This window comes from Lithobates pipiens, unplaced genomic scaffold (assembly GCF_037356315.1).
Source record: "Lithobates pipiens isolate NorthernLeopardFrog02 unplaced genomic scaffold, aLitPip1_a1.2 Scaffold_3, whole genome shotgun sequence".
NCBI classification, from domain to species: Eukaryota; Metazoa; Chordata; class Amphibia; order Anura; family Ranidae; genus Lithobates; species Lithobates pipiens.
In genome coordinates, this window is record NW_027507790.1 from 156,878,566 (window position 1) to 156,899,330 (window position 20,765).

The 20,765-nt window shown below is 40.1% G+C and overlaps 1 protein-coding gene across 15 annotated transcripts in view; it reads left to right on the top strand.

Moving 5' to 3' along the window:
- Positions 1 to 20,765, top strand: part of MEF2C (myocyte enhancer factor 2C) — a 367,493-nt gene that overhangs the window by 199,335 nt on the left and 147,393 nt on the right. For 14 of the 15 annotated variants that reach the window (XM_077462418.1, XM_077462422.1, XM_077462420.1 and 11 more), the window contains one exon: positions 9,644 to 9,831. In XM_077462418.1, coding sequence (XP_077318544.1) covers positions 9,778 to 9,831 — 54 coding nt within the window. In that variant the 5' untranslated portion in view covers positions 9,644 to 9,777. Of the gene's footprint in view, positions 1 to 3,930; positions 4,212 to 9,643; positions 9,832 to 20,765 lie in introns of those variants that run through there. The other variant, XM_077462417.1, reaches the window with a different exon arrangement.

Here is a 20,765-nt window from a genome sequence, read left to right on the forward strand (position 1 = left end):
ATTTCTCAGTCTGTCCAAACACTTATATTTGTTCCCTATTTACTGCCACCAATTCTAGGTCTACCACCCCACTACCCAGAACTTCCAGGTAGTAGAGGACACTTCCTAAGTTCATCCCATACACAGTGAACTGGGGACAATGCAGGCTCTGGCTGATGTCAATCATTTGCAGGGAGTAGGCTTGCCATTTGGGCTATGTATTTCTATAGAACCACAGAGACTCATCAGCCAGAAGTGCTCATGCAAAGGTGGCTCTGTGAGTAAAGGGATGGAGCCACCTAACAAGATAGGGACCAGAGAAGGGAGATTTTGGTGTAATTCCAGGCAATGATAGGATGAAAACAAAAAACAAACTTCAAACAAAGTAAGTGTTGAGGTCTGTAACACTATATGTGTTTTACACTTTAAGTTTAATATGAATTTAAACTGATAGTGGACACCTAACCCATACCTTCCTATGTAGGTAGGTTGCTTAAAGAAAAGTCTCCCCTTCTTCACTGAGTTCTACAATTGGAATCTCAACCTGCTGTTTATTACATGTGCTAAGCAGTCTATGCCTACCTATTCAGATGTCATAGCATATCTAGGTTCTTCTGTGTGAAAACGTGGTCCTTTATTAGATGTTACATGTTATAATATTTCTGCAAGCTACAGCTCTTTTGTTCCTGTTTTCAAGAATCAGGCCTATATAAATGAATATGATATAAAGAAAAAATACATAAAATAAAAAAAAAATGTTTGTAACTCACAGCAACCAATCAGGCTCAGTGTTTTATTTAACCTTTAAAAAAAGACCTGAACCCTGATTAGTAGCTATGGCCAACAGCTTGCTCTCATTCTCTGCTGCATTCACGCTGACTAGAAAAAAATATAAATGTAACAAATGCTGTGTTTATGCCCATAACATAAGATTTCTTGCTGTATGTAAAAGATGGATATGTTTGGAAGTAATGGATCATTGCCCCAAATGTTTTTAGTCCAGTTATAGCAAAATAAATAACTCATGACCAATAATTCAAATCACACTTACACGACATGTGTTTCTGCAAGTTAGGTTTATTTGCTACTGATGATACAATAAAACATCAGCTACTGCCAAACCATCAAAGATCTCTAGGGGCAGCTTCCGATTTTGACCATAATGAAACACTGGACTGTAATTAGTTTGATCCTTTCTAAAATATAGAACATACAGTATGCTGCAATAGAAGTTTCAATAGAAAAAATACTAACGTGTTTGCTTAAAGGTAAAGTCCAGGCACCCAACAAAATACACTGTGAAAATACATATATGGAAACAGCCTCACCTGCCAAAAGATGTCAACCACTGTTGTAATTATGGAACCCTGCCCGTCAACACAGTTGTGACCTTGACCTCCAGCGCAACTACAATAGCACATCTTGGTCAACAACCCACCCCAGCTTGCTGATTGAACATCAACAGAGCAACACTGGCATTCCCTTTCCAATTCTAACAGCACAGTGGATAAGTGATTAGCACTTATGCCTGGAAGCAGGTTTGAATCCCATGGCACTGCATGCCTAGGGTTTGGATGCTCTCCCTGTACCCGTGCGGGTTTGCTCCCACACTCCAAAGACAGGCTGGCAGGTTTATTGGCTCCTGTCTAAACTGTCCCTAGTATGTATGAATGTCAGTTAGGGACCTTAGATTGTAAGCTTCTTGGGGGCAGGGACTGATGTGACTGTATAGTATATATGTAAAGTGCTGAGTAAATTGTTGGCACAATATAAGAATGAATGTAATAAATAAATCAGCTGCTGTTATTCAATGAATTACAAAAGTCTGATATCAATCTAAATTCAGGTACTGCAAAATTTGATTGCCATGCACATTTAATATTTAATTTGACTGATGCTAATGCAGTAATAAGTTTGTCTGCTATTGGCTTGATAGATTGACCAAAGTGTTCAGTTTGCTATTAAAGAAAAAAAAAGTCATTGTCTGTCTACAGCAAAACATCATTATTTGGAAAGCAAGTGCTCCCCCTAGATATTTACTGCAGCAAAAATATATTACCTGTGATGCTCAGTCTGTCTTGAAGTTTTCTTCTATTAGTTTTTATTATATATTGTTACTTATATTATCTTAACTTAAGCATATTCCTCAAATATCATAAGGAAAAGATTAAGAAATGTGCAGTACACCAGTACATCAGTTTTGCAGAGCTGAGAAGATAACCTATTGTTCTTTTAGACTTCTATGATTTCAGCAGAATCGGCAGCACACTATACTTGGGACAGGGAGGCTTTTTAACCCTGGGGCCAGTTTCCTTCTGTTTGAATTACACAACTTTATGAAGCAGGTAGAGTACAGAGCAAGTTAGTGTATTTAAAAAAAAGGAAGCAGAAAGATCTTTAAAAAAGATTTTCACTTTCAGGAGCCTAGAGCGGTTGGGTAAAGTGTTATTAAACCTTCGTTATGAAAATAAATTCTGCAGCATAGTTTATCTGCTTTCTTCTTTGTCATCCTCTTTATCTGTGCAGGCTGTAATTTCTGCAAACTAGTAGCAATTTTCTTTTTCTGCCCTGCATTTTCTCCTTTCATATGGCTACGCTGCTTTGCAGGAACACCTGAAACCTCAGCGTAGCCACCTCTACATGGTCCAGGCTGGGGCTAAACTTGATGTGCTGATGCTCACAGGCAGCCCCAAAGCCCAGTGTCTCAGGTCACTCCCATGCTCTACCATGCCTGGCATTTATTGGGCCATGTGACCTTTCAGTACTCGCCCCCAGCCGGAGTTCTGCTTAAATGGTCTTGCCTACACACGATCACACTAAAGTTCGATCGTCCAGAACGCGGTGATGCATAACACGTACGACGGGACTAGAAAAGGAAGTTCAATAGCCAGTAGCCAATAGCTGCCCTTGCGTAGTTTTTGGTCCGTTGGAACAGCATACAGACGAACGGTTTTCCCGATAGGAATTGATTCCATCGGAAAGATTTAAAACATGTTCTATTTCTAGGTCCTTCAAAATTTTCGAAAAAAAAAAATCTGATGAGGCATACACACGAACGGAATATCCAATGAAAAGATTCCGTCTGACTTTTTCTGCCTGAAAGTCCGACCATGTGTACACGGCATAAGAGGGAGTTAAATTGGAAAGCGTAGTGCTGAAAAACTGGTTGCTTGGGGAAAAATTGATGAAAAATACTTTATAGATCCAATTAGGCCAAAATGAATGTGTTTAAAGTTGTTTCCTTATTTGTTCCTGTGCATTCCTACACTTTGCATGTCCCTTTTTCGGCTTGTCCATTGTAGCTGTAGGCAATTTAGCTTGCATGGATCTTTTATTTTTATTTTTAGGATTATTAGAAACACATTAGAAACAGTAGAATAGGTAATTAGTCTAACTATAGCAATTAATATTAAATCTAATAACTACATAATATATACAACTGCATAGTATAAAAATACATAAAATATAAAAAAAAAAACTCTCTTCTACATAATTATTTAATAAGGCAGATGTGCTAATAACAGCCATGCTTAACAAATCAAAAACAAGTAATGTTAATTAACTGAGAAAACATGACTTGGTATACACTGTCCTCGCCCCCAAGGTTTTAATTTGCAAAGCTAGATTATTCCCCCCCCCCCACCCTTTCTAGTAATCATATGGAACTTTGTCATCAGGTGCTGAAAGCTCATGCTACATCTCCATATTTAGTAGACGTTCTCCTGCAAAATGAATTTGAGGGACAAATGGAATTTGTGAAGATTTTGTGAATGTTTTCCCTATCAGTTCCCGGCCACTATTTACTTTTACAGCAAACTGTTTCCAACGTGTTGTTTGAAAGTATGAAAATGTAGAACTGATAAGAGTGGTGGGAGGGACTGTGCATTCTGTTACTGTAGTGGGAGAGGATTGTATCCTTCCTGGCTGCTCTGTGATTTCTCCTTTCTCACTGGCTTCCAGTGCCGTGATCCATAAATCAGCTTTTATCCTGCAGGCCAATCATGTAAGCTGTCCAGCCTGACCTTCCACCCCAGTGTGAACACAAGCTCATGCAGGCACTGTGCTCTAAGTGGATAGTGCCAGTGGGCTTCAGCTGAAAAGAAAGGAAGGGAAATAGTTCCATATGCCATTGCTGGGGATTAGCATATTGGCTTACGGTTACAGAGAAAGCCTATTAAGCTGATTTGGGTCCTGCATGTGCTTGCAAACTACTTTTTAACTTAATGTCTGAGGTAAGAGGTCTGCCAGAAGATAGGAGCAAGTGTAATCTATTCTAGTAACAAATCATGTGGTGTCTGTTATTTTCGACAAATGCAAATGGTATCCTTACCCAGGTGGGTTAGGAAACACATTGTATATGACATTGCTTTTTTAATTTTCAGATATTATAAGTAAATGGATTTTAAAATGGCATTTTATTTTTTATTATTATTAGTGTTGTCGTTGTTGTTATTATTATTAGCAGTAGTAGTATTAATAGTAATATTGTTATTGTTGTTTTTATTAGCAGTAGTAGCAACATTAATAGTGATATTGTTATTGTTATTATGATTATTATTTTAGTAGTAGTAGTATTAATATTATTAGTATCAGTATTATTATATGCTCTTCTTCTTCTTCTTATTATTATTATTATTAGTATTATTATTAGTAGTATTATTAGTATTATTATCATCATTATTATTTTAGTAGTAGCAATATTATTATGATGATGATGATGATTATTATTATTATTTTAGTACTTATGTTGTTTACTAGAAGTCACACAGATAATTTATGTCAGTACTGTACTTTATGTTAAAAACAGACATTCTCAAAGTTATGTAAAAGATACTAATGCAGGTTACTATGGATTTAGGAAAGTAAAAGATTTGTGTGTGTGTGTGTGTGTGGTGTGTGTGTGTGTGTGTGTGTATATATATACATATATATATATATATATATATATATATATATATATATATATATATATACAGGGTGAAAGAGAGAGGGGGTGGAAACCAGCTGCATGCCTCTTGTCTGGATGAGAATTGCTTTAATATACTAAGTAATTGCTTTACTATACTGCTAACACTTCTATTGCCTGTTGCCTTGTAAAGGACATTTTACCAACACTTTATGTATCAGTACTGACTATACCTTAGAAGGTAGAAGTAATCCCTACACAGCTTGTCCTGAAGTTTTAACTGTCAGTGCAAAAAAAAGAAAAAAAGTATCCTGGACAGCACTCCTCTGTGTTTCTTGCCAACGAAGGGATCTCACCCATTGTAAATGCCATAGAAAAGTCAATGGCCAACAGCGGAATGCCATTGCGAGTGCTAACTCTGATCAGGACAATAAGTGAATAGGACACGAGATGTATGTTTATTCAAAGGAGCCGGCAGCATCTCAGTACTCATCCCCACTTGCAGCAGCTTTTCTACCCTCAGCAGCTTTGAATTAGAGCCAAACAATGGATTAAATGACCAGGACATGGGCTTAATGTTACATCTTCTATGGATAGGATCTATCAGTTTGTCGGGGAGAATCAGGAAGGACGAGGCTGCATATGTAACTCGTGTGCTCCAGGCTCATTCATCATGCTGACAAAATATTAGCTTTAACCCTCTCCGTTCAGAAGGCAAAGCGTATTACTACTGACTCCCCAGGCAGTTAATAAGTTTACCCAAATTCAACTTTGTACACCGTCCTTCGGATTTAATAACTTGTGCATCACATTATCGCTCTTGGTGATTCCAAGCGTTAAAGGGCATTTTATGAAATACCTTTTTTTTTTTTCTTACTTTGCCCAAAGAATGTATGTGTTGTATCTAACACCTTATCATGTGCAGGACGCTTTTCTGTTTTTTGATGAATAGAAAGTTAGAAGTGAACATGGGATTTCTGGGCTAAAAATAAGAAAAAACACTTTGAGGATATTATGCTATAAGTGACGCTAAACATACCTGTGTCAAAGTTTTATTTTCATTTATGTTATTGTTCTAGATTAAATTGTGCTTCCTTTCTACAGCATTATATTGCTTATTAGTTAAAGGCGGAGGGGTGATTTACTAAACACAATAAGCCTTTTTACATTTACAAGGGAATTTTCACTTTACAATTAGTTTAGTGAATGTGGTGAAAATTAACTTTGCAAAGAATACCCAATCACGTGCAAGGAAAAAAAAAAATAGTATTGGATGATGTGGATGATGGAAGTGAGCAGTGCTTCAGAGGATTCCCTTAGCTAAGAGCAAACACAATAAAAAAAAAAGTAAACACTCTATTTGTATGTAGTAAATCAACCCCTGAAGTTTTGTTTGCAAAGATCTGTGACTTTTTTCTTTCAAAACCCTTTGATATCCGCTAAAACTCCAGCACTGTTATGGAAGCTGAGTGTTTTTGAATAATCAGCATTACCCAGCACATGAAATATGGAAGTGCCGCTAATGCAAAAATTACACAGCTGGCCAAATGTGCACATGTTTATTAAGACATTAATTTTTTTGTGGAAAAAAAAAATTATAATAATGTTGTTGTTTGTTAGTTCAAACAAAATGTTTGTTTAAACAGCTTGGGAGGGGGGCAACAGAATATATTTTCTCTAGACTAAGCAATTGTACCATATATTCAAACACAGCAAACACAGATTCACTGTGTTAGGGCTTGTTCATACCAGTGCCCTAATGTGACCACTGGCATGCACTGTAAGATGCAGTGAAGCGTTGTTACTTTTTTAAAAAACTTTATTGAAATGTCAGGAAGGGTAGATTGACTGACTCTAAAATATCACGCACCTCATCCCTGGTATTGAGAATGAATAGAAATGAGAGGATGGGATTATAGCGTTGCTCAAACAAAGAAATGAACATATAGAATACAATTTTATAATTCTTTATTATTACATAAAATAGAGACAAGGTTCAATAAAAATAATTGACAGTGCATATTCAATTTGCTTTTTACTGGTCACTGATGTCCACAAGGGCAAGGATGGTCAAAGGTAGATGTCATATCCCAACATGTTTCGCCAGCATTGGCTTTCTCCAGAGATTATTTAGGACCATCTAACATTTCCTTTTTTGGACAACGCTATAACCCCATCCTCTCATTTCTATTTATTGAAACGTCACAAAATGACATTTAATTCTTCTTTTTATTTTCATTTATTAATTTTTTGCGTTGGGCAGCAACATTCTGCATTAAAAAAAGTACAGCATTTCCTCCTTCTGAAGATGTTAGCTACCTGGCTATTTCATTGACTTTCTGAGCCACTAAACTGAAACAAACATTCTCAGAAAAGTAAAAAATCATGTACAGCAGCTAACATTAGGCTTACTGCTGTATTTTTCAAAAATGTATTTTACATTACAGAGGAAGTCACAATGGTGGATAAGGAAAGAATGGCCAATAAGTGCCAGAGGCTATAGTAAAAAAAAAAAAAAAAAAAACAGTGGGTGATGCAGTTCACCGGCACCCACCCAAAACTGAATTTTAAAAAGCTGAATTATCAGTTATCATCATTGTTCTCCTCCAAAAAATTGGATGTTTGAGATGAGAACAGGTTATCCAACCCTGCATAAAAATCATGTCTTATTTTAATGAAGTAATGAAGGGTCAGTGAAAATAAATTACTTATTGCTGGATCGATCCTATTTGGTAGATTTCTAATTTCTTTATACAAAGTCTTAACCATAGGTGTGCACAGCCTATTGAATTAGGGTGGGCACCCCAAAGCTCAAACACACAAGCCTTTCTCTGCAGCCTCAGCTGCACAGGACAATGAATGACTGGGAAGTACTCTGTGCTCAGATGCTTTCTGTTCATTCACATGAAAGCATAGTAAACACAGTTTACTATGCTTCAGTTATGAATGTGCACAGTGAGCTGGTGTGTTCACTGTGTTTATTTAGAAAAGGAAGGCGCTGGTAAATTACATATCTAATAGCCATTTTCCCCCACTCTCCATCCTGAAACATCCCCCGCCGCAGCTAGGGGGAGAAGACAGGTGGGAAGCCAGCAGCACTGCAGGGCAGGGGGGGCCAACACAGAGGAAGCCTAGGCAGTAGGGGGAATTGGCATTGCACATAGTGGTTAGGATGTGCCCAGGCATAACTGGCATACCCCTTGTGCACGCTTATGGTCTTAACCAGAGTTCAAGTAACATACAGGACAAGGTGTTTTATCCATTACATTCCCCTATTTTTAAGAGGATAGTACTTTCAGTATATTACTTGAATATTACAACTTTTATCTTGATCAAGAATCATTTAATAGCAGAAATTGTGCAAGCCCAGTACAACGAATTAGCCTCTGTTGTGATCAGTTTGATATATGTGCAACACACAGACACACACACACAAACATAAAGTATACACATGCATGCTCACAAATATACATACACACTTGCGTGCACACACATACTCATACACACATGTACACTCACACACACACACAGTCACACACACACACACACACATTGACATATATACACACGGAACCAGTCATATAATATCTAATCAGATGACATTTATTCCTCCTTGGGCTCATGGTGTTAATGTCAGTAGAGTTTAGGAAGTTAGCTTTAAAATTTTACTGCAATTAAAATGTGATATTTCAGATTTAAATTAAGTCTTGGGGGAAGAGTCATCCATTACTAGGGCTCTTCAGTAATGACAGCCACCTATTACTACCTCTATTCATATATATTTGGGGGGGTCTCATTCCTAATGCAAAGATGTTACCACCCTTCCTTACTATGAAATGAATTAAAACTCCATCAAACAGATAACGGAATCAGAGATCTCAGCATTCATCTCTTATGGATAGCTTTAGTGTTTTTTTCCCCAGTGGCCAGCTGAAAAGTTGTTGTCTTAACTTATGGATTAAATCCCCATAGCATCTAATACCATGGCCAAAATCAGAAAAACAGACATTAAATATCTTCTCAAGACATGCATACATTCCCAAATTGAATCACAGTGTGGACAAAAAAAAATAGCAATTTATTATATTAGTACAGAAACTCAACTGCCAATTTGTGGGAAACCTTCCTTTATGAATAGTAAGCAACAAGAAATGGATGTGAAAACCGCAGTAATCCAGCAACTGGATTGTTGACTTATCCATTTAATTACTGACACTTAATGAAATTCATAGGTTTAATTGTTTATTAAACGTATGTCAGTAATTAAATGGATGAACGTATTACTGATTTGACTGGAGACTAGAGTAAACTTGAATTTGATTGGTTGATAAGGGTGAGACTGCCCATAGAGAAGCTGATCCCTCATGTGATTGGAGATGGAAACACTATCATTATCCAAATTATCACCATGCTGAACCAGCCAAAGCCTTTCTTTCTAGCTTTCCATTGATACACACATAGTGAAAGAGGGAAGTTAATGGTCACCAACTGGTCAAAGAGGTTTTCAATTGTATTGCAAAACTGTAAAATCTCAGCAAATTATACCAAGCTTGTCTGAAAGTACGTTTATTAGTTACCACTCATAAGAATGACTCTATAGCTCCCAAAAGATGTGTTGATGCCCTTTGTAGATCATTGGACTTTAAACATATGGAAATAGCTTGTTTATTTTAGTAATTCATAGATTACATGTAATAATTGTGTTCTTGTTTTTACTTGTTTTATCTCTAACAATTCTCTTAAATTTCACCCAAACAGGTACGGATGTCGGATCTGTGAACTGAAAAGGGTAACAGGAAAGTGAAAGAAGTGTTGACAGAAAGACGTGTAAAGGATAGAGGAAGGAAAAATACATTGCTTGAAGGACGAGGGAGGACAGAAAAACGGGGACTATGGGGAGAAAAAAGATTCAGATTACGAGGATAATGGATGAACGCAACAGACAGGTAAGATACAAAAAATGTTCCTCTGGAGAATATTATGGCCCAATCCCCCAAGTATAGAGAGTAATGATTCTCTCCTTAAGAATCACACTTGTGTAATTAATCACAGTGAATATATTAAGAGTGCAGTGTATAAACAGGGTGTTTTGTTAAGTCTTAAAAGATAATTAATTGACAAGCAAAGCAACAGTGGCACTAGCTCAGCAAATTGAATAGAGAAAGGTGAATGGTGCTTGTAGATAACAGTTGACACCCTCTGATCACAACACTGTATAATGATAGAGAGTAGGAATCCACAGCTCAGCAATGCCTTAGAGAGGAAAATGTATGACAATCAAGAGTCTAAAGCCTTCCAGTGCTTTCCTATCCCTAGCAACTGTATGAATTCTTGAGTCCTTAGTTAGGACTAATGAATTGGAAAGGTAAGATTTTTGTCTTATGCACAGCATTATTTCAAGATGTGGACGTGATATGCTTAGTCCATTTTCAATAACATCATCTCTTAGATCGGAAAATAAGTAATGAGGAGTTCGAGCTTTATGCCAGACCAGTGACCTGGAAATATAATTGGTGTGCATCATCAGAGTTGAAGATCATAGGTGATCACTTGTTCAACATCTCATGGACTCTTAGGTTAAGGCTACACAGGTAGTATTAACCACTTTCTGGTTTTAACCTAGTGAAATCATTGTATTACTCATGAGATGACTGATAGCAAGTGGTTACATCTCCGGGTAGCAAGATATTCATTTTTTCATGTAGCTCTAGCCTGGCAGAGGAGTTAACTCATTTACAAAAATATTTGAATGAGTTGGATTTGAGGCCAAAGGATTTGGCTTTGTAGCATTTGCAGATGTACTGTGATGGTTAATTATTGGAGCTTATAAGTTAAATCTGCCATTTTATGGGTTAATGTTAGTGGTTAGGTTAAGGTTAGGCCATCTTTTTAGGAAGTTAAGCTTAGATTAAAGGAGAAGTGTGCGAATATAAAAAAAAAACACACACACAGTGGTGTAGTGGTTAGCACTCTCGCCTAGCAGTTAAAAAGGGTTGCTGGTTTGAATCCCAAACACAACACTACCTGCCTGGAGTTTGCATGTTCTCCCTGTTTCTGCGTGGGTTTCCTCCGGGTACTCTGGTTTCCTCCCACACTCCAAAGACATGCAAGTAGGTTAATTGGTTTCTGCCCAACATTGACCCTAGTATATGAAGGGGAACCTTGGATTGTGAGCTCCTTAAGGGTAGGGACGGATGTGAGTGTGCAATTTACAGGGATAGGGACAATTGTAGACACTCACTCAGGTTAAACTGGATGGACTGGTGTCTTTATTCAACCTAACTAACTATGTAATCTATACTTGCCTCCCTGTTGCAGCATCAGTCTAATGCTGCAGCTGTCCCTTACCAGATCTAAGCCCAAGAACTGAGCGATCACATGACCGCTGATTGCTGAGTTCTTGGTCAACTCTGTGCACAGAGCAGTAACTATCAATTACCGCTCTATGCTCTCCCCCTCCAGTGCTCACTGGAGCTCCCTTGGCAAGAGAGGGGACAACAAGGCCTGGCTAAAGCATCTGGATGGATCCTGACATTTTTTGACCCACAAAAGAAGTATGACCAAAAAAGTACCATGCTTCTTGTTTAAGCATTAAGGGTTAAGGGTTGAGGATTCATTTTAAATGTTGTGTTGAGTTTTAGAGTTCAAGTGTGGTCTGTTGTTTTCAGAGCTGTGTAGCTAAAGTTTAAATTACACACAGCTGAATCTATCAGAGGAGAGACTTACCCCCCTCATTCTATCCTCTGTACATCTCTGAATGTAGTCTCAATTTGCTAAAGACAGTGACATAGGAAGAAGATTCTTTAGAACCCTGAAATCTTTTGCTATAAAATAAAATTTGATTTACCCCAGACCATTGAAGCTGAAGCTGAATACACATATGAAATACATATATGAGAGAAGTCTTACCTGTCAGAGGATTTCATTTTTTGTCCATCTATTTTTTGATTTTCTGTCCATCCATTTCTGAAGCTTACACATCTCTGCCTCAGAGCACATCCCCGCCCCATCCAACCTAGCCTTTGTCTAGACAGCGAAAGCAGAAGCAGAACATTAAAGAGCTCATCTCTCTGTCACTCTGCTTTCTTCTCCTATCAGCATGGCCCTCCCTTGCACTGTAGAACACCTGACATACTCCTTGTGCTGCTTCTCTCTCCCCATCTCTGTGTTCTGCTGCACAAACCGTATAGTAGACTGTGAGAAGCGAATGTCAAGTTTAATTCAGGTACCTATACTGCTTGTATTTAAAATAAAATACATTAGATGTTGTAGTAATAAATACAAGGTCCGCATTATTTTGTGCCATTCAGCTTATCTGACTTACCTGTAAATACAGTGAATATCTTCTGAATGTGTGCTGTTTAGGGGATATTCACATTGGCTTCAGCTGATTATTTCATTGCACACTGAGTGCACCCTCCATGCAGCACCAAGTTTGTGACTCCCATGTGCATGCAAAAAAGTAATGTAATTGCAGTCCGGCCATTTAAACGGCCGGAGAGCATTAATCTGGAAAGACTGAATGAGGATGGAAGCGCCTGCAGTGGGGACAGTATGCAACTGGAGGGTCTGTTAAAGGTAAGTCTGCCATAATGTGCTAGTACGCAGTGCATGCTAGTTAGTAAGTTATGGCATTGACCTGCAGGGGACAAAGCTATATTTTTTTTTTTTATTATTTACTTCCATCCAAAGGGTACGTTTAGGTTAGTCACTTAGTGAACATTGTTTTTATTTTTTGGTTCTGGGCACCAGTACATATAAGTACTGGTGCTGAGAACCAAAATTTTTAAAATGTTCCCTAAGTGACTGCTGATTTCTAACCTAAACTAACCCTTTGGGGGGTAGTAAAGTAAAAAAAAGATATATTTGACACATAATCAATACATATTCATGATCTTGCAGTTATAAAGCCCCAACATACTAAAGAGTGATATAAATGAAAAATCATTACAAGCACCAGACAAAAACGTATATGTAAAAATTACTACTTTAGTAAATCAGCACCCAGCTGTCCCATGAAATGTGTTTAATTTGTAAAAATAATTCTAGAAAGGAAGGGAAAAAAAGAAGAAGCAACAGGTGGCAGGCCAATCCTAATGCAGCATTATTTTGATATGAAGGTATTTTAACCACTTGGGATCCACGCTATTGCCAAATGACGGCATTAGCGCGGACCTACATTTCCGGGACGACGTCTATTGACGTCGTCCCGTGTACGAGCGGCCTGCGCGCCCCCTGAGGGGCGCGCGTGGCGCGCTCTGTGATCGGCGAGTCTATGAGACTCGCCTGATCACCGATCCGTGCAAGGGGTCGATCCCGACCCCTTATCACGTGATCAGCTGTCAGCCAATGACAGCTGATCATGTGATAGAATGGAGCTGGTAATCGGCTATTATTCCTCCTCGCGCTGACAGCGCGAGGAGAAAAAAAAAAAGCCGATCACCGGCGGCCGTGATCGGGACATCAGTCCCGATCACGGCCAGCAATACAAGCAACCACCTGCCCCCTGCCAGTGCCCACCTGCCCCCCGCAGTGCCATCCTGAATAAAAGTAAGTGCCCCCCGTCAGTGCCCCCCGTCAGTGCCCATAGTGCCCACAGTGCCACCCACAGTGCCACCCACAGTGCCACCCCACAGTGCCACCCACAGTGCCACCCACAGTGCCCACAATCTGCCTCAAAGGTGCTGCACCCCAGTGCCGCCCATCAGTGCCCAGCAGTGCCACCCATCAGTGCCCAGCAGTGCCGCCCATCAGTGCCCAGCAGTGCCACCTATCAGAGCCACCTATCAGTGCCACCTATCAGTGTCCATCAGTCCCATCTATCTGTGGTACCTATCAGTGCCCATCCGTGCCACCCATCCGTGCCACTTATCCGTGCCACCCATCCGTGCCATCTTATCTGTGCCCATCTTTGCCCATCGGTGCCGCCTTATCTGTGCCCATCGGTGCCGCCTTATCTGTGCCTATTAGTGCCACCTTAACTATGCCTATCAGTGCCCACCAGTGCAGCCTATCAGTGCCCACCAATGCAGCCTATCAGTGCCCACCAATGCAGCCCATCAGTGCCCACCAATGCAGCCTATCAGTGCCGCCTAATCAGCGCAATTCAAAGTGCATCAGCGCTGAAAGCTGAAAATTGGTCTGGGACTGAGGGGGGTTTAAGTGCCCAGTAAGCAAGTGGTTAAAAGGTCTTCAGTAAAAGATGCACTTACATAGTACTCCATAGGCGGAGGCTTGTCACAACCAGCAAGGAACGACACTGCCACTTGAATCCCTGGGATCTGTATTCCACAAAAGCTGTCTAACAGCAGGAAACTGTTGCCTCGAGGAGGCTCGGGAGGATGCCAGCCTGGTGATTCAGCATGGAGGAGATTCAAAGGTGTCAGACAAGGAAACCGCCTGTCATTATGGGGAGGCCAATCAGAACGGGTTTCGGAGGCACGGCCACGTTGCCTTCATCAGCTTAATATCAACATAATGCTGCACTAGGATTGGCCTGGCACTTCTTCTTTGTTTCCCTTCCTTTCTATCCTTCACAGGACTTGTGTCCCCTGTCTGTGCCTGTAGCAGCCTTGCCACCACCTTCAGTATTCACATCAGAGACTTATTCAAAGGTGCTCACCTCCACCCCCACCCACGAACATTTTTTCCCTATATTGACTATCTTGCTCTCAGGACTTTCATTACAACCTTATTACAGCTAATGCGTTTTTTCTGATATTGCTTTCTGTTAAAAAAAAAACATCAACCAGACCAGTGCATGCGGCATTCACCGCTCTTTTTAGCGCTGCGTTTCACACCAGTTTTTATATGTGTGTCTTTTACTCTTTATAGAAATAATTCTAAGCATGGCATTTAAGAGAACTAGTTTGAAACAGACAGCGATGCCTACACATACTTATCCATGATGTCTCTTCTTATACATTCATTCTCTGCTGGATATACAGTATATCTCTATAGCAGACAAGTTTAATCAGTGTGGGGTCACCAGGAATGTGTTGCTCTAAACATCACAGGTGTGATATGTTGAGATAGCAACCATACACTTCCTACAATGATCATTCTTCCAAAGGCAGTTAACATATGTTTGATGAATACCTTTGACAGAAGCAATGTAGGTTAGAAAAAAACAGAAATTACCAAGAATAAATATGTTCATTTCTTTGAATTAAGTTGTAATATTGTGATATGCCGTTGTGCCAGGAGTATGGCAAGTATGGTAATGATTTGTGAAAACACTTATCAAATTTTAACAGCAGTCGCAGACTTCCTAATCACACACACACACACACACACACACACACACACACACACACACACACACACACACACACACACACACACACACACACACACACACACACACACACTGTACATTATGAAGTCCTGGTCTTGGTTGTCGAAAATAGTTTAATTAAAAAGCAATGCAAAACTGTTTTTGTAGGTCATGTAGATCATAGCAAACCCTAGCTATCATTTTTCTAGTTTGAGTTGCAAGTTTCTATATACAGCACAATTCTTTTTTCCGGTTCTTTTCTTAGATTTGTATAGTTAAAGTGGTTTTAAAGTCAGAAGGTTTTTTTATCTTAAGATAAAAATCTTCTCTGTGCAGCAGCCGCCCTCCAGCACCCCTTAATACTTACCTGAGCCCCATCTCTATCCAGCGATGTTCCTCTGCCATCAGCGACTCTCCTCCTGATTGGCTGAGACACAGCAGTGGCACCATTGGCTCCCGCTGCTGCCAATCAAAGTCAGTTAGTCAATCAAGAGAGAGAGGAGGTGGGGCCGAAATGGGGCTCCATGTCTGAATGAACGCAGGGAGTTGTGACTCAGCTCGGGTTCCCCATAGCAAGCTGCTTGCTGTGGGAGCACTGGACAGGAGGGAGGGCCCAGGAGAGCTGAGGAGGGACCCAAGAAGAGGAGGATCTGGGCTTCCCTGTGCAAAACCACTACACAGAGCAGGTAAGTATATTATGTTTGTTATTTTAGGAGTAATACAAACAAAACTTTACAATCACTTAAATCCGCTGCCTTGGTCAGTAAAAATTTTACTTGGCACCACTGTTGTTGGAAAAAAGAAAAATACAGAAATGTTCTCCTGGAACAACCATATGTACAGTGCACTCAAACTAACTGTTTGACTGACATCCCTTCCATTAAAGTTTCTCTATATTTCTTCTGAGATTTATAATTTAATTCCTCAACTGTAATTTCCAGTAGTGGCTGGAAACAACAAGGCAGTGATTATTTACACTAAAGTCGGGGACACTTACCTGTTCTCGAATGGTCCGATGCCCACAAGGTCCCTTGCTAGCAGCGGCTTCTTCTCTGTGGCTTTTTTTGGATGCTGACATCATTCCTGAACATGCGTGGGGTCATTCATTCCACCACACTGTTTGCTGGAAATGAAAACATAGCTGCGCATGTGTAGGTCTGTGTACATTTAGCAGAGTATTGCAAAGTCAGTCAGCCAATGAGGAGAGAAAGGTGGCAGAACCAGACTGTGGCTGTGTGTCTATATGGACACAGGGAGCTGTTGCTTGGGTGCCCCCATAGCAAACTGCTTGCTGTGGGGGCACTCAACAGGAGGGAGTAGCCAGGAGCACTGGCAAGGGACCCGAGAAGAAGAGGATCTGGGCTGCTCTGTGCAAAACCACTGCACAGAGCAGGTAAGTATAACATGTTTGTTATTTATAACTTAAAATAAAAAATTGACTTTAGTATTCCTTTAAATACAGCTCCAGTCAAAACGTTTCTTTATTTTTGGCGTGAGTGCTGCAAGGTAATCCCTTTGTGGGGTTTTATAGCATTATCTTCTCCCCTTAGGGAGATTTCTACTCACATCTAGCTCCAGTAACCTCTATGCATGACAATCAGGCAACTAGCAATTTCAGCTAAGGCAGCCCTTATATTTCTTTCAGTACATAGTTCCTTAAAAAGTAAGGCAAAATGGTTAAACATACATATTTAAAAGTCCTTGTAGGTGTTTCTAGTCTGACCTCATGTAAACTCATTAAGTCTCTTTGAACTTCCATATAGAGACCAATGTTTCGTTTTGCTTTTACTGTGCATATGCACTTTCTGCATCAAGCAAAATTGGACTTACTCTGTTTCTATAGTTCCTGTCCATTATTTAAAATGAAGACTGTAGAACCAACTATTCTAATTTAACAAATGCACATGAATGCACATGAATGCCAGGTGACTAACGTTACCTATGGTACCTACAGCAGCCATTCCAGAGTGCTGTATCTGGGAAAAGACAGCACCAAAAAAATTTTTATTAACATATAATTACCTACCTCCCACAGTCATTTACCATAATCTTTCCTGGACCTTACATGAGCATAGGTTCATGGACCATCACCTTCTATATGGTTAAAAGGGATTGTTCACTGAATAACTGCAGAACTCCTTCAATGCACACCAATGCCTGGTGGACCTCAATGATTCCCCAGATTGATTCCATTTCATACAGATACCCAGCATGTTAGGCCTATACCCATAATAGAGAACAATGGATGACAGGGCACAAGGTTCCAACTAGCCTGATATGCATTGCATTGTGGTTCCTGGTGTGTGCTATGGAGAAAACAGAGATTACAGAGCATTGGACTGTTTAAATTTTTATTATTTTTTATAACTTTATTCAACGTGACGTTAAAGTCATGTTTATTCATTACAGCTTGTTGCTAAGCAGTGTAGCACTTTGTGACATGCTGTCAGGGAAAAAAATCACTGCATGTTCTCCCCTTTTCAGCACACAACACTACAACACATTGATAAACTGATCTAATAGGGCATAAAGCCCATGCCTTGTCCATGGATTGGGACTGCACTGGGCAAGGCTGCCCAACGCAGCCCAACACACCTGGTTAGAATGGGCCCTTATACTCAATCTTTTTGAAAGCTGGTTGAAGAATGGAAAACTTCTTTGTTTCCTTGATAGTCTCAATACATCTTTGGCTCAGAGTACCAAGATGCATGTGCACTTGAAGTTGCTTCCAAGAACTGATTATCATGATTTCATGCCTTGAACCACTTCTACCCTGACAACATTTTCATAATCACAGGACAGAATTTGAGAATCTTGCAATTAATTTAACCTCTCCTTTATTTCCATTGTTTTCAACTCTAAAAAAAGGTATTTAGTGGAGTTTTTTAAGCGGAAAATAGCTGCAATTTGTCTTTCGGTAATTGAACCTTAATTGTTTGCAGTTTTAATTATTTAGCATAATAAGATGTAAGGACTGCTCTAGAAAATAGGCTCCCTTTGTCCCAGTTTGAAGACAATGCGATTATATAATACATCTAAATTTACCAACCAAATAATCTTTCCAATAACTTAATTTGGTAATTCTGCCTTGCTATACAACTAGGAGTACAGATTCTAAAACCTAAATTGTCACTGCATAACATGTAGAAAGAAGTAGAGGTAACTAAAGCGAAAGGTTCATCAGATTAAGCTGCATGGTGCCTTGCAAATCCTTCCCCATGTCCAACATTTTCGTTTCACCAAGTTGCAAATCCTATGATTAAATTTTGTTATCTCTCATATAGTTCTACAGTGAATTACTGGAATTTAAAATTTCATGTTTTAAATGTGTTATACAGTTTTTTTGGTTGATAAAAAATAGAAAAATACAAAATGTAAAATAGCTGCTTACGTTCATATTTAATCCTTCCATGTTTAGCAATTCCTCCAGGCAGAGTTACTTCAGCTTATAATGGATAGTCATATGATTGCCATGGAATCCAAGTTTCGAAAGTCTATTTTTGTGGCATGTGTCTTATTTGTCCCTGTTCAATTGTTGCTTTAGCCTCATGTTTGACTCATTGAGGTTGACTTACTAAAGCAAATTAACTGTTCACTTTGCAAGGGAACTTTTCCCCAGAGCTTATTGAAGCTCTGCTGACTTCCATCATCCAGCTATGTGCAAACAAAACATTTTATTTTTATTTTTCTTCTCAAGTGATTGGGTATTTTTTGCAACATGAAATTTCAACACTTTCACTAAGCTCTGGAGAAAATTCTTATCAGGGTGTAACCTCCCATGCAAAGTGAACAGTCCCTTTTCCTATAGTAAACCAACCCTATTTCATGGCTGAAAAATTAAATTTGACCCAAGCTTATTTTTTTTAGCAAACTGAAACAGGTTTTCTTGATCTATGTTCCCACCTAATGCTATTTTGGGTCCCTGCTGATGAAAGGCAGTCCCTAAAGCTGCCCATAGTTATTTTTTTTTTCAATCACTGACCAGGCTGAATGTAAAAAAACAAAAAACAAAAACAAAACATGAGGTGGATAGAGGAATCCTCCCCAGTGAGACATTGGACTTTCAACTATCAGAATATCCTGATCGGAAAAAAAATCTTGCAACATTCCTGTTACACAGAAGTCAATCGTTGGATCGACTTCTGTAGAGTAGGAGTGGCCAGACAATGGATTGAATTATGGCTGGTTCCTGATGAACTAGCTACATTTTGATCCTTCTATAGGTAGTTATAATATACCTTAAAGCGGAGGTCCACCCTAAAGTGGACCTTCCGCTCATCGGAACCCTCCCCCCTCCGGCGCCACAATTGCCACCTTTCAGGGGGGAGGGGGGTGCAGGTACCTGTACAGTACCGGTATCTGCACCCACTTCCGGGATAGCTCTCTGCGGAAAGGGGCGTAGATTACGCCCCTTTCCGAAAGTCCCCCGCTGCCTGCTGGGAAACACACAGATCCCAGAGGCAGCGGGTCCATCCTTATTGCGCAGCGCGACTCGCGCATGCGCAGTAGGGAACTGGGAAATGAAGCCGAAAGGCTCCACTTCCTGATTCCCATACCCAAGATGGCGGCGGCAGCACCCGAGAGATGATCGAGAGATCGGCTTCGGGTGCCGACATCGCGGGCGCGCTGGACAGGTAAGTGTCACTATTTTAAAAGTCAGCAGCTGCAGTATTTGTAGCTGCTGGCTTTTAAAAAAAAAAAAACGCGGAGTCCCGGTGGACTCCCGCTTTAAGGCAGGGCAAAAGGGGCAGCTGCCCTGGGCCCTGTCATTGTTGTGGGGCCCAAAGCAGCTGCCTCATATTTGCCAACTATCCTGGTTTAAATTCCCTGGCCCCTTGAGTGTGAAGTGCTGCTACTAATGCTACCCTATTGTTGTGTACAGATGACTCATCTGCAGACCCTGTGCTTACATGTCAATTACCAGCATTCATATGTAAATAGTGGCAGCCGGTGGCATTGATATGTATGTCATACCCCCCTGAGGTCATATCCACAGTAATCTCTAGCAACCAATCAACAAGCAGAAATCATGTACTGTAACCACTAGCAAACTAATCAGTGAGCCAGAATGTGTGCTGTAACCTCTAGCAACCAGTCAGGGAGTGGTAATGATACACTGAAACCTCTGGAAACCAATCGCAATAGCTGCCTGATCTGATTCAGTAAATGATTTTGAGTCTAGCTGCTATTTATTGTATGTGTCAGAGCAGGTGGAGAGCAAAACTGCATGGGGGGGGGGGGGGGGGGCAAGAAAAGTTTTGCCCAGGGTCCAATCAATATTAAAGATGGCCCTGCCTGTATCGATCAGCTCCACTTCCTGATTCCCATACCCAAGATGGCGGCGGCAGCACCCGAGAGACGATCGAGAGATCGGCTTCGGGTGCCGACATCGCGGGCGCGCTGGACAGGTAAGTGTCACTATTTTAAAAGTCAGCAGCTGCAGTATTTGTAGCTGCTGGCTTTAAAAAAAAAAAAAAACGTGGAGTCCCGGCGGACTCCCGCTTTTTTAACCTTTATTGTAGAAAATATATTATTTGAGATGTAACTGACATTGCCCACTACATATCACTTAACCACTTTCAGACCGGACCATTTTGCTGGTAA